Genomic DNA, 14,554 nt, shown 5'->3' with positions numbered 1-14,554 from the left:
AGGCCCAAGAGTCGTCGTAACTTGAACTCCGTGTACTTGCCCAGCTCTGTAGCCCTCTCCCCACCACCTAGTTCAGTGGGCCCTAGCTCCGGCCCCTGGTCCCCATCTCCGCACCTCCCGTGAGCAGTGGACTCGGCCACTAGGGAACCACAAGCAAAGGTACTGAAGACTGGGTGTCCGGGGCGCTACGACAGGCCACAACTGCGCCTCCCGTGCCGGTTTCACGGCGGCTCTCCGTTCCCACCCTTGTGCCAAGCTCCCCAGAGGGTGCCCAGGCAGGCCAAGCTCCAAGTCAGTGAGGCCAGAGCCGGCAGGAAGATGCCTTCTGACCCTGCTGCCCGTGGCTTTTCCATCTCCCCTCGAGTGGCCTCCCGTCGATTCAGACTATGAGCTGAGGCCCCCGGCTCTTCTCTGGATGTAATTTTCTTTCATCTCCCAAGTCAACCCCCCCAGGGCCGTCCTCCTATCTTCTGTGGCAGCAGGGAGAACCCGGGAGACAGAGGGGAGCGAGAATGTGACACAGCCTTCATCCTCATGTATTTATTCTCAGAACATACAAACTCATCTTCTCAGAGAATAAAAAACAGAAACTTCCCTCAGTGACCTCAAGATGGGCACAGCCAGCTCACCCTGTCCCCACATCTACTAAAAAAATTCCCTGGGTGAGGGGTGCCTAGAGTGCACAGCACCCCTTGGCAAAGGGGCCGCGCACAGCTCTAAACCAGGCTCTCGACTTGTTTTATAATCCAAAAGGGCAAACGGCTGTCAAAATGACAGAGTCCCAGGTCCCTAACCCTCACCGTGCCAGGCCCCCCGGGGTCACCTCGGGCGACGACCCAGCTGCCGCTTCCGCAGTCAAGTCCGTGCCAAAGAGGCCAGGCAGCCAGGTTTTCGCTCAGTGCGTGAGGCGATGCCAACCGGCCACCCCCACGACTGGCAAGAGCTGGTGGCCCAGTGCAGCCCCGGAGCCCTCCGGAGGGGCAAGGCCGAGCCAGAATCCGGGGTACTTTGTTCTCCCTGCCGCCTACAGCAGTGTCCTCTCCCTTTGCAGCCCCGCGCTCAGGCCCGCAGACCTGAGGGAGGGGCCGAGGAGTCTGTTTCCTAAGGCCCCGTAAAAGTGAGGACCTGGAGAGATGTGAGGGTCCTGAAGAACAGGCTTCAGAACATGCCCTTGAACTGACGGGACGTGTGCTGTGTCAGGCAAATATCGTCTCCTCCCGGCGCTTCTTGGTGAGGATGGTGCCTGGCTTGTGCTGGGCATCTGGGTGGTTGGCTAGCTCCGGGGGGCAGGAGGACACCGGGCTCTCCAGGATGGCTTGCTTCAGCTCATAGAACACAGCGGAGTCCTCTTTGGTGAGGAAGGTGATGGCCACACCACTCTTGCCAGCTCGTCCCGTGCGGCCAATGCGGTGGATGTAATCTGGGGAGGGGGAGGAACGCCACTGAGGATCCCGGGCTTCACTTCGACGGGTCTCCCCCACCGCACCGCACCTCCCAAGGGCAGTCGGTACCGCCCGCGCCGCCTGACCCTGCGGCATCCACAGTGCTCTCCCCTGCACCAACGGTGCTCATCCTACCACACCCAGACTGAGAGCAGCCCAGCGCCACTCTTCCCCACAGCCCAAGACACAGCTGTCGCACATCCAGCGACAACTAACCCATGGGAGATAAAGAGCAGAGCTCGTCTCAGCAGGACAAGCAAGCCCAGCGTCGGAGCTGTGAGGAGTGAGCCTCCGACAAGTAGCCTCCCTTTACCTGGATGGAAGCTGCTTTCCCCTGCACATACCTTCAATGTTTTTGGCCATATCATAGTTGACAACCATAGACACATCTTGGATATCGATACCACGACCTGCCACATCTGTAGCCACCAAAATGTCCTTGGCCCCAGCCTTGAGGTTGGACAGGGCAAACTCTCGCTGCTCCTGGCCTTTCCCACCATGCAACGTGCAAGCATTGTACTGTTGGAAGAATGGTGAGGTGAGGAAGAGCAGCAGGGTCATGGAGAGACCCAGAAATTAAGGGGGTGAAGACACCAAGGGAGAACTGCAGAGCAGAAGGGTAGAAGGCGAAGGAAGGAGAGGATGGTGCGACTGAAAGCAAGAGGACAAGCAAGCTGGAGAAAGGGAAGGGAGAGAACAGGGTGTGGTGTGGCAGGGGCAGACAGAGTCCGGTCAAAGGTAAAGCAGCTGGGGGGGCAGGGGATATGGAGCCAGAGAGATGCGAAGTCATCAAAGAGAATGAGGCTGAGATGAGGGTGGTAAGCAGGGACCAAGACGCTTAAGGAAGTTCGAGTGGAGAGGACACACCAGCAGCAGGACTAAAGGACGCCGATCACCCCCATCTCCCTCCTGACCACACCACCCCCTTACACGTATTAACACAAAGAACTCTGATCCACTATTCCACAGCCTCAGATCTGGCCAGGATGTGTGTCTCAGGACTTGACCCTGGCTCAGCCCCCTTGGAGGAAGACCCAAGGCATCTCTGGCTGACACTGCTGGTCTGGACAGGGAATCACAGCAACAGACCCGTCCCTTATCCCCATCAAGCCGCCCTCTTCCCTCTGGCCCTGACTTGACTATTAAAGAGGTTAAAGAATGGGACAGCACTGAGAGGAGGAGCCTTAGAGGGGCCCTCTATTTTGAGAAAGCCCCACCAAAGAGAGCAGACTTGGTTCTCCCCAGCCAGACACACCCCCATCTTCTCCAGGGATTTCGCCAAAACATCACAGCCCTTCTTCTGGTTGACAAAAATGATAATGGGTGGATCAAAGCCTTGTTCCAAGATTGCCAGCAGCTTTTTCCTGGGGAGAGGAGGAAGAGGAGAAAAATGAGAGGCATACCTCCGTGTGAGAGGCTCACCCTGATCTACCAACACCAATTCCACGACCTTCAAGCACATGGCATCCCAAACAAGAAAACAGCAGCCCTCTTAACACGGCAGAACATTTACCCTCCATCCCGCATACTGAAAAAGCCCCTTCTCCATCATGTGCTTCCTGATTCAGCTGCCCCCGTACCTCTTTTCTGACTCTGACATGAGGAAGACCTTCTGTTCCACACGTTCGTGGGGCTTGCCCGCAGAGCCGATGTACACCACAGCTGGTCGCCGGAGATAGCTCCGGGCCAGACGCTCCACCGCCGGGGGCATGGTGGCCGTGAACATGACTGTCTGCGGAAACAGGAAGCTCAGCCCTGGGCCCAGGCAGACACCACCACGTATCCCCCATCACCACAGGCAGCGGGGCCTGGGCTAAAGAACCTACAATGAGCCATGGAGTAAGCTCTGACAACCACCACCGTAGGAAATCGTGTCCTTTGCCTTCCCCCTTCTTTCCTCAGTACCCGTTCACCAAGCCTTTACATCCTACGATGACAGGAAGGGCTGAGACCATTTGCTGGCACCCACGGTGGGCAGCAGCATGAGGCCTTGGAATCGTTTTCTAGGGCACAGCCCACGGCTGCACTGCGAGGACTTTAAGAGGACTGACATGCTGGTCAATGTACTCCGGGCCCACCCAGGGCAGGAAAGGCCTCAGAGCACGTTTGGCAACTTGCCCCCATTTATTTCCCAGCCCAGGGAAGCAGCCTTACTTGACGGTACTTATGTTTTCCCGACTCGAAGTTGGCCAGCATCTTCTCAGGGTCCTCAGCCTCATCTGTGTCCGGCTTCTGGTTGCTGACGGGCATGTGCTCCAGGATCTTCTGGACATCGGGCTCAAAGCCCATGTCAATCATCCGATCTGCCTCATCCAGAACCACATAGGTACAGCGGCTCAGCACGAGGTAACGGTTCTCCAACACATCAATCAGACGTCCTGGGGTAGCGATCACAATCTGGAGGGCACAGTGGAAACATACACAGCCCCAGCATGTACCTCTTTCTTCTCCCTCCTGTGAACTATCCACCCGCTTGGGCAACAATGCTAAGGAACTCGGACCCCAACCTCCAGTTAGGACTGGCAGCAAAGGTTCCTAAGAACTGGCACAAAATCACTTGTTGCCACCTTGGATTTTTTTTTTTTTTTTTTAGGAATGAATAGGGTCTCTGAATAAGGTCCAAGAGTTACACAGAAGAGGCAAAATCAGAAGGAACTTTCTTAGACAGAAGAGGGACAAAGGGCAACTATGGAGAGGGTTACATAAAGGAATTATGGCAAGAAGTCTGCAAAAGACTCAATTCCTGCATCAGAGTTCTTCTAAAAAGCTCTCTTCCCCCACCCTGAGAGGACACGGTCTACGACAGAGTAATTAAGAGCACAGGCTTTGGGGCGCCTGGGTGGCTCAGTTGGTTAAGCGACTGCCTTCGGCTCAGGTCATGATCCTGGAGTCCCTGGATCGAGTCCCGCATCGGGCTCCCTGCTTGGCGGAGAGTCTGCTTCTCCCTCTGACCCTAACCCCTCTCATATGCTCTCTCTCATTCTCTCTCTCTCAAATAAATAAATAAATAAAATCTTTAAAAAAAAAAAAAAAAGAGCACAGGCTTTGGACGTGAACCTCAGCTCTGCTCACCACCAGCCGTGACTCTGGGGAAGTTCCTGACCTGAGCCCCAGCCTCACCTGAACATTGGAGGTACTCTACCTATTCTCACACGGTTGTTGGTAGGATTAAGGAGGTGCCCAATACAATACCTGGTGCAAAAGTTCTCAGTAAGTCATAGCACATACATACAAGCCAGAACTTTTCTTCAGCTTACTGTACATCCATGGCAGAAACTAGAAACACAGCCCCCAAACGGAGCGCCCTCCCACAGCGGGTTGGCTGCCGGCTAGGTGAACGAACCTCACAGCCCATGCGCAGCCTGAAGCCCTGGTCTTCTCTGGAGATGCCGCCAATGACGGCCACAGTGCGGATGCCCAGTGGCTTCCCAAACTTGATGGTCTCTTCCTCAATCTGCTGGGCCAACTCACGAGTGGGGGCCAGAATGATGGCGTAAGGGCCCTGGTCTGACTCTTCGATCCTGTGGTAAATGGGGCATCCCACAGTTCCATGAGCTTTGGTTCTCAGGAGCAAACAGGAGCAAGACAAAGTCACTCTTAAGGGTAGCTATGGAGATGGGGAGGGTGGTGGGAAAAGGATGCAAAGATCTCACTTAAAAATCAGAGACTCCAGGGCAACCCTCTCGGGTCCCCTCCCTCTTCGGGAGCTTTGAACTATCACTTTACTATTGCTCAATAAACTTTGCTTTGCTACCCACCCCAAAAAAAAAAAAAAAATCAGAGTATCCTGGACAGCTAAGTTCTTCAGGGAGTGGTCTTGGCCATCCAAATCATATACTTCTTTGATACTGTGATCCAATTATTCCCTAATATCTGACCCAGACTAAAGAAGGGGGCTTCTGATTACAGACTTAAAAAGAAAACCAAACAGGGGCACCAGGCTGGCTCAGTTCAAAGAGCATGCAACTCTTGACTGTGGGGTCATGAGTTTGAGCCCCACATTGGGTGTAGAGATTACTTAAAAATAGGGGTGCCTGGGTGGCTCGGTTGGTTAGGCATCTGATTCTTGATCTCAGCTCAGGTCTTGATCTCAGGGTTGTGAGTTCAAGCCCCATGTTGGTCTCCACGCCAGGCATGGAGCCTACTTAAAATAAATAAACATTGTTTAAAAAATAAATAAATACAGGGATGCCTGGGTGGCTCTGTTGGTTAAGCGTCTGCCTTTGGCTCAGGTCCTGATCCCAGGGTCCTGGGATCGAGCCCCACATCGGGGTCCTTTCTTAGCGGGGAGCCCGCTTCTCCCTCTGTCTGCTGCTCCCTACTTGTGCACACACGCGCTCGCTCTCTCTCACAAATAAATAAATCTTCAAAGAAATAAATACATACATACGTAAACCTTATTAAAAAAAAGAAAGCGAGAAAACCAACTGCTCCTTTGCCACCGTGACCTTTCCCACTCAGCCAAACCCACCCACGCCAATAGGTGCCAGCTGACCCCACCTGTCAATTTTGGGGAGAGTGGTGATCCAGACCAGCAAAGGGATGAGGAAGGCTGCCGTCTTGCCGCTGCCGGTCTCAGCTACACCAATGATGTCACGATTCTGCAGCCCAATGGGGATTGCCTGACGCTGGATAGGTGTCGGTTCCTGCAGGGACCCAGAGAGAGGATGGGTACAGAGGGAGTTCTGCTCCCCGGGCTACTGCTGACAGAGTGGGACACCAGTACACAGTGAGGAAACATGGTCACCAAAGGCCAATACTTCCTCTGGAAAGGGACAGACAGGGTCACCTGAGTGCTCCCTGGGAGAGGAGGCACCAGAGGAACAAAGGAACAAAGCTCTCTGTTCCCAAATTAAGCGTGTTTCCCCTGGCATGTAGGAACATGTCAGGTCTTCTGGGCCAATCTGGCCCTCCTTACCTTGTAGCCACACTTATCGATGACCTCCAAGATATGCGGGGGCAGAGAAGAGTCCTTCCAGGACCGGATGGGATTGGGGATCTTGCCACCTTTGGTGGTGATGCTGTAGTCCTCTCTGAAGATCCGCCAGTCCCTGTCCGTCATCTCATCTAACTTCTTCTGGGACCAGTGCCGATCGTCCCAGCGCTGCTTGGCCTCCTTCTTTCGGAGCTTGCGGAGTCTGGCCCTGGAGCAGGACGGGAGGAGCAAGTGCGATCAGCACCCTGCAGCTCCTTTTTGCAGGCGCTGGGCTCTGCCAACCACCCCCAGCCCCGCCACTCACTCCTCCTGCTCCTTTTCTTCCAGTGTCCGCCTCTTCTCCATTAGGTCTCCATAGAAACGCGACTGCTCCCGCTTCTGCTGCTTCAGGTCAATGCCTGCAATGAAGCCCCGCCCCAACAACTGCACCTGGTGCCGCTCCTTGTATCTGAGATGGAGGCGGAGGAAGAAAAACAGAAGCTGTGACAGCAGCAGGAGGGAAGGGCAGGCTACCCTGATGTCCCGATCCGTCTGCCTCCCCAGCCAGGGCCTTTCCTCACCCAAAGAGCTGGCTGATACGTGCCGGCCAATGTCCCCGACCCAGAATCTTACTTTTCTTTCTGTAGTCGCCAGGTCTCTCCAGGAACAGTTGAAAAGACCAGTTTAAAAGACTGAGCCCTGAGGCCCAGAGCCACTCACAGGGGGTTGTAGTCGATGGATGTGTCCTCGGAGGCATCCCACTCAAAGACAAACTTGCGGTCGTTGAGATGCCTCGTGCGGCGGCGCTTCTTGATGCCACCCAGATATCGCTCCTGCCCAGGGACAGAGTGCAAAGCTCGAGGCCCAGCCAGATCTCACACGCGGAGGTCAGAATGGCCAGAGAGCCAAACCACAGTGCTGTGTGGGTGGCAGGGGAAGTGAACACAGAACCAAGGCCGGCACCTTAATGGCATGCAGTTCCTTGCTCTTATCCTTCTCCTCCCGGATCTTCTGCCGCCCTTCCTCATCCTCGTTTCCATTGGTCTCCCGCTCCATCCTCTCCCTGCGTTCCCGACGTTCCCGCTCCTGAGGGTCTTCTGCAGACCAAGGAAAGCAAAGCTGCAGAAGAGCTCAGTGCAGGAAAAGAGAGAGTGTGGAGAGGGTCCAGACAACGGACACCAAATGAGAAGGGGCAGCTCTACGACACAAGGGAAATGGAGACCTAACACAGAGAGTTTTCTCATCAACTCCCCCACCCCTCCCTCTGCCAAACTCCGGAGCAAACCGGGTTTCTGGCCCTCGTGAGTGAGTGAGTGACACGACAATCCCAGCCCACCCTCTCCTACCCCATTCTAGGGGCTACACCGGGGAGGGAAACGAACCCAACATTTTCCTGCCCATATCCTGGAACTGTTTCCTCTTCTTCCGCTCCTCTTCGAGCATTCTCTGTCGCTCCTCCACCTCCTGCTGCCGCCGCTTCAGGGCTTCAGCCTCTCGTTCTGCTTTGGAGAGGAACTTGGGCTACAAAATAGATTGGAACTGTAAACAAAGGACACAGGAGCAGGGTATAATCGCACCACTGATGAGAATGGCAGGTATTTGAATGAGTATTTGCCCAGGCATTACACCTGTTAAGGAAAAGACCGATAGGTCTAGGACCCCACAATGGCCTGAACTATGTCCCCCTCAAAATGTGTATGTCAAAGCCCTAACCCCCAGGACCTCTGAATATGACTGTCTTTGGAGACAGAACCTTTAAAGACGTGTCTAAGGTAAAATGAGGCTCTTCGGGTGGACCCTAAACCAATCTGACGGGTGTCCTTGTAAGAGAAAATCTGGACACACAGAGACACTGGGAGCATGCCCACACAGAGGGAAGATCATGTGAGAACAGAGAAGACATCCACCTATAAGCCAAGGAGAGAAGCCTCAGAAGAAACAACCCTATGGACACCTCGATCTCAGCTTCTAGCCTCTAGAACTGTGAGAAAATTAATTTCTGTTGTTTCTGTCCCTCAGTCTGCAATGTTCTGTTAGAGCAGCCCTGCCAACTAATAGAGATCCCCACGTTCTCACCTTAGCCTCGGCTTCTTCCTCAGCCTTTTTCTTGGCCAGAAGTTCCTCCAGGGATAATGGCTGTGCCTGAAGATAAAACACAGGACTTTAGTCAATAAAGGCTCTCTCCCTTTGAAGATCAATAACAGAGAACTTGAACTGAAAAGGAAGATGAGAAAAATCTTTCCTCTCCTTTACCTTAGGCTTCTTATCACCGTGTTCATCCTCTTCATCCTTCTTAGAGTCTCTGTCTTTCCGAGATTTAAAATCTTTTCCTCGGCCAGGAGATAAGCTTTAAGGAAAAGGAACAAGAAAGGTCCTTATCACTGTCTTACCCCCACCCCTGGAGGAGGGTCAGGCTGAGCCCCGGAGAGGATGGAAGTTTTTCCATGACTCCACAAGACTGGCCCATAGCCATCCATCATACCCTGGAGCTCCCTTTGCAGGCATGGTCACTGTCTGCTCTCAAACCTAATGATGGCCCTGTCTTGGCCCCACTCTACCTGAATCTCCTTTTCCAAGACTAATTAATCTCTTCTCACCAGTGGGTCCTCAGTACAAAGGGCAAAAATCTCTCTTCCAAATAGCAGGTGCACATTGAAAAAAAAAAAAATCCTCCTTAACTTTATAATACACAATGAATTTAGTCTACAGAGTCCCTCCCCATCCACCCTTCCCAGACACTGCTCTGTATCTGCTCTCTACCCCCATGCTCCCTTCCTAGCAGTCCCAGTGATCCTTTCCCCACAACTGCTACAAGCCCAATCTACAAGTGATCTTAAACAACCCCCTGTATTTGTTATGGAATTATGCCCTTTGCCCTGAATTCTAATCTACACACTCAGAGCCTAATAAAAACTTGCATACAAAGCTTCCAGGTGAAAGAGCTCAAGATACTGGGGCATTAAGCTATGCCAACAAATGCATGTTATCCATCTTGGGTAGAAATCTGAATGGTCCAATGGAGCTAAGGGAATGTTTTACAGACTGGTAACCCTCTCAAACGAATTTCTAACCTTTAAGAACAAGTTGACCCTAAATGGTTGTGACTTCAGTAACCGGATACACGCTCTGCAATCACTAGCAGTAGAAGCCACTAAGAACAATTTACTTTCCTATGACGCTGAGCCAGCTTAGAGGCAGAGAGGAAGAGATGGGAGCATTCTCCTAAAGCCCACTCCCGTTCTCTCAGGTACCTGGATCGCTTACGGTCCTTGTCCCGTCTGTGCCCATCCTTGTCCCGGTCTCGGTCCTTCTTATTCCGGTCACGCTCCTTATCCCGTTCTCGTTCCTTATGCCTTCGCTCTCTAAAGACAGCAAATGTAAGAAATCATGTAGTATCCAGAGTATCTGGCTTCACTGCAGCCCTAAAGAGGTTCTCATGCTCTTTTCTCCACAAAGTAATATTTTACAAATCGGGGCATATGTGTCCAGGGAATGCTATGAGGGAATTCTAAGAAAGTCTTCTAGGGGCGCCTGGGTGGCTCATTCATTAGGCGTCTTGCCTTCGGCTCAGGTTATGATCCCAGGGTCCTGGGGCCAAGCCCCGTATTGGGCTCCCTGCTCAGCAAGAAGCCTCTTTCTCCCGCTCCCACTCCCCCTGCTTGTGTTCCCTCTCTCGCTGTGTCTGTCAAATAAGTAAATAAAATCTTAAAAAAAAAAAGAAAGTCTTCTAGATCAGAGTTGTACTACTAAGCGTTAATGGCAACGACGGGCCATGGCCTATGTGAAGAGAGGAACAATTCTCCTCGATCAGCTGGACCTTCATCTTACAAATTCCCTCTTAACTTTTAAGAGCTACTGGGTTACTAGGTGTGGAGAAATATATGAAAGACTAATGTCCCAATACTGGAGGCATCAGAGGAACCAAGAATGAAGAAGTCTGAAATGTACTCTCCCTTCCCAGATAAGACATACAAAGTTACTTTACCTTTCTGCGGACTTGGAACGGGAACGAGAGCGAGAACGGCTGCCTCCCCGACGCCTATCCCTTGAACGATGCCGCTTCCTGTCTTTAGATGGGGAAGACTTCCGGTCCCGGTCTCTATCTCGCTCTCTGTCGGGAGTCCGAGATCTCTTCCTTTCCTCCTTGGAAGGGGATGCATCCCGGTCCTTTTTGTCAGCTAGCTCTCCTGCCATCTGTCATGGATAAGAGGAATACTTATTATGTCCTAGGTACTGCTCTCAACTGTTTATATATAATCTACTTAATCTCAAAACAACCCTATGAGGTAGATATACTGGAATGCCTACTTTATAGATGAGGAAATGGAAGCTCAGGTAGATAAGTTCTCTTGAGCTCATAAAGAAAAGTTCAAAAGAGGAAAAAAAAGAGTTTAACTTCGAGATTTGGGATTATAATCAGCACCTCAAGAAAACCTACATTTAATTTTTTTTTAAAGATTTTATTTATTTCTTTATTTGAGAGAGAGACAAATCACAAGCGGTGAGGAGGGCCTGAGGGAGAGGGAAAAGCAGGCTCCCCACTGAGCAGGGAGCCCAATGTGGGGTTCAATCCCAGGACCCTGGGATCATGACCTGAGCTGAAGGCAGACGCCTAACTGACTGAGCCACCCAGGTCCCAGAAAACCTGAACTTAAATGGAGAAACAAACTCACTTTCACCCAGATCAAAAGAAATGTACTTTTCATTACATAATGGGAAAAACTTCATGGAGGGTACACAGAACCTCTATGCATTTTTTTTTTTTTGCAACTTACTGTGAATCTATAATTATTTCAGAATAGAAAGAAAAAAAGAAAGGTACCAAAAACTAAAGGTCACAGGCATTCTGACCTACACTCCTTACTCAGATTTAGATTCTCACAGCCTTGACCACTACCCCATCCCATGAAAGGTTTGAGCAGGAATTTGTTCTGTGCCCCTCCTGCCTGGGGGATACTGAACACCATGTTGCACTGTCAACTGTCCTTCAGAGTACAAAATCTGTTTCAGCCAGGAGCTAAAATGACACTAAGTCTGAATCTACCTCTACCCCATCACCATCATCCCTAAGACTCAGAATACATTTCTCAGAACTTATTTTATCCCCAAATGGTTCGGTTGGAATATCAGCTCCCTAAGCTTTTGCTTACAATCTCCTTTCCTCGTGTAATTTCCTGCCATATATCTTTAAGAAAGGGTAATGTGTAAAGAAAAGAAAAATGAACATGTAGCACTTTCAAAAGGTGAAGACAACCCGTCTTGTCTCACAACTGTCTGAGAAATGACTGAATGTTCTATATTAGTACATCATGCAAGTATACTTATATTTCTTCTACTTAGAACCCTAAGAAAACAATCCAGAAGAAAGGTATCTTCTCTATAAAACATCCTCAACATCACTCAGTCTTTCAACAAATATTCACTGAGCACCTGGTAGGTCCCAGAAACTGTTGTACCTATTGGAGATATGGCAGTAAACAAAGTCTCTGATCTCAAATTGCTTAAATTCCAATGAAGCAGATAACAAGGAGAATAAGAGAATTTCAAATAGTAATGAGAACTAATTAACAAAATAAAACAGGGTGGATATCACGGGGAGGGGTAGGAATGAGAGATGGCTCAGGAAATAATTTTTTAGATGACATGTAAGCTGAGACTTGAACGATGGGAAAGAGAGATTGCAAAAATCAGGGGAAAGATCTTGTTGGGTAGAAGGCACAGCAAGTACTAAGGCACTAGGACAAAAGCTAGCTCAGCATGCTTGCCAATCAAAAACAGACTTGTGTGGCTGAGTGACAGTGACCCAGGGCAAAGACCAATTCAAAATGAGTTCAGGGAGACAGTCAATGTGTTTTAGGCCAGGGGAAAAGAACGTGGATTTCAACCTAACAGCAAGAGAAACCTTAAAGAGTGTTAAACAGGAAGTGATGTGATCTAATTTTATACTTTTAAAGAATTTGGTGACGTGCAAGAAAATACAGAATAGGGAGGCAAGAGTAGAAACAGAACCACTGAGAATGCCATTTAGTAATCTAGGCAAGAGATGACAGCAGCTTGTTCTGGGAAAGTGGAAATGGAGATGGAAAGAAGTAGAGAGCTTCAGAACATACTTGGAGGCAGAGCTGACTGGACTTAACGGATGAAGGGAGAAAGGGAAAGAGGAGACACAATGATAGCTCCAAATATAGGGTTTGACCAAACTAATGGTTCATGGTGCCGTTAGTGACCAGAAATGACTGGGGAAGGAACAGATTTAGGAGGAAATCACAAGTTGCATTTAGAAAATCCAATTCTAGAACTCAGGAGAACCTGGAGACAAAAATTTGAGTCATCAACATAGAGATGCTTTTAAAGCCATGGGACACTAAATAATTTTACCTAAGCAGGCAGTATAGTTAAAGAAGGAAATAGAAGAGAACCAGGATTAAGCTCTGGAACACTATAACATTTAGAGGTCAGGCAAAGGAGGAGCAAGAGAAAAAGACTGGAAAGAAGCAACAGCCATTAAGAAAGGGGGGGAAAAAGTAAGTATGACCTCACAGAAGCCAAAAGAGTGTTTCAAGGAGGGAGTGGTCAAGTGGATAAAGACTAGGAGATAGAGGAGCGACCCCTGCAATTGGAAAAATGGAGATGGTTGGTGACCTTGACAAGAGCTGTTTTGATGGCCTGGAGAAAGCAGAAAACTGAGTGGAGTGGGTTTAGAAGAGAATGAGAAGTCAGAATAAGGAAACAGTAAATATGGGCAACTTTTATTATCGGTTATACTTATCACATGGGCCTGATAACCAGGCCTACCCTGGTCATCGCTTCCCAGCAGTTTTCCTTGCAAACCTCCAGGTCTTTGAGTTCCTCAGTTCTTTTAGGGTAGTGGCAGATTCTTTTTCTCATCCAATTAAGTATTTATCAAGCATCTATTATATGCAAGGCAGCGTGCTAGATGTTGTGTTGGGTTACAAAAGGAAATCAGGAAGATCCTGTCCAAAGGAAGGTTACAGAGCAATAGAGGGTATGAAGCACTTACCAAGATGAAGACTCAGATGAAGTACTATAGGAATTCAAAGAAGTTTCCTTTCATTTGCAAAAGGGGATTTGGAAAGATCTGTGGAGGAAGTGGCTCTTGAGCATTTAAGTATAAGTAGAATTTGAAGATGTGTAATTGAGGGTGCGGAAAAGTCATTCCCAGCAAAAGAAATAATACAGGAAGCACAGAGGCGGGAAAGCACTACTGATTCTGGGAGAAAAGCCCAAGTTCCAGATTGGCTGGAGCAAGGGCTACTCGAACATGAAGGAATAAGCTCGGATGGAGGGTATCACAGGTGCTGTGTGCTCATGGACAAAGGTCTGGCCCGTAACATCGTCCAGGGACCTGGCCTGTGTCCCCAGGAGCCAACACTCGGCGCTGGGGCCCGCGCCCCTTCGCTCCAGCCCGCCAGGGCTCTCCGGGCTCGTGCCTCTACCCTGAAGCGTTCTTCCCCGCCTCGTCCCGGAGGCAGGGGCCACCGCCGTGCCCCAACTCTCGCCCTCTCTGCAAGCTCGTGGGGACAGCCTCCATCGCTCGGGACTCACCACTCTGAGTCTGAACCGCCCAACGCGGCCTCAACGTCGCCGAGCAGTCGCCATCTTTCCCGTTTCCTGGTCGCCGAAATGCATCCCCAGCCGCGCTGCAAGCTGGGAAGTCGAGTTCCTGGTGCAGGGCGGCGCGGGCTGACATAGAGGACCTGAGAACTACTAATACCATAATGCACCGCGCCAGCGCCGGCCCCGGGCCGAGGGGTCTGCTGGGCAATGTGGTTCTCCAAACATCTGAGTCTGCGGGAGTTACGAGTTACCCATGGGTTTGCATCCAGCCTAAGGTTCTCTCCCAGTGCGGTCTTCCTCGGAATATGCTGGTGTTCCCAGACTATCGTGGCATGTGGCTTACTACGAAGGAATTTAAGGGCTTCCTTAGCTATCAACAGCGCTTAATCGTCACTAACAACTACAGTAACAACAAATACTGTACCGTTTGTTGGAAAAGCGTTTTTACCAAAAAAAAAAAAAAAAAAAAAATCTGTGAGGTAGATTGGCCCCATTTTACAGGTAGACAAACTGAAGGTTAGTTTACAGGAGTAGCCTACTGTTTCACAATGAGGGTGGGACAATTCATTGTGTGGGACTGTCCCAGATTTAGGAGGACGTTTTAGCAACGTTGGGGAGG

The 14,554-nt window shown here is 50.4% G+C and overlaps 1 protein-coding gene across 1 annotated transcript; it reads right to left on the bottom strand.

Annotated features, from left to right (window-relative positions):
* Positions 1–525: 525 nt before the first annotated feature.
* Positions 526–14,062, bottom strand: DDX23 (DEAD-box helicase 23). The gene is made up of 17 exons (XM_035002759.1): positions 13,924–14,062; positions 10,343–10,551; positions 9,609–9,719; positions 8,611–8,704; positions 8,434–8,499; positions 7,740–7,878; positions 7,321–7,454; positions 7,078–7,190; positions 6,683–6,826; positions 6,361–6,586; positions 5,943–6,088; positions 4,786–4,963; positions 3,597–3,839; positions 3,023–3,174; positions 2,698–2,806; positions 1,787–1,961; positions 526–1,420 (listed from the first exon to the last, which is right to left on the bottom strand). The coding sequence occupies exons 2-17, from the start codon at positions 10,549–10,551 to the stop codon at positions 1,197–1,199; spliced, it is 2,463 nt and encodes an 820-aa protein (XP_034858650.1). The 5' UTR covers positions 13,924–14,062; the 3' UTR covers positions 526–1,196.
* Positions 14,063–14,554: the final 492 nt, after the last annotated feature.

This window comes from Mirounga leonina, unplaced genomic scaffold (genome assembly GCF_011800145.1).
Source record: "Mirounga leonina isolate KUSES-001 unplaced genomic scaffold, KU_Mleo_1.0 Mir_126, whole genome shotgun sequence".
Lineage (NCBI taxonomy): Eukaryota > Metazoa > Chordata > Mammalia > Carnivora > Phocidae > Mirounga > Mirounga leonina.
The sequence above is the reverse complement of the archived record's forward strand: the minus strand, read 5'-3'. Positions and strand labels throughout refer to the sequence as shown.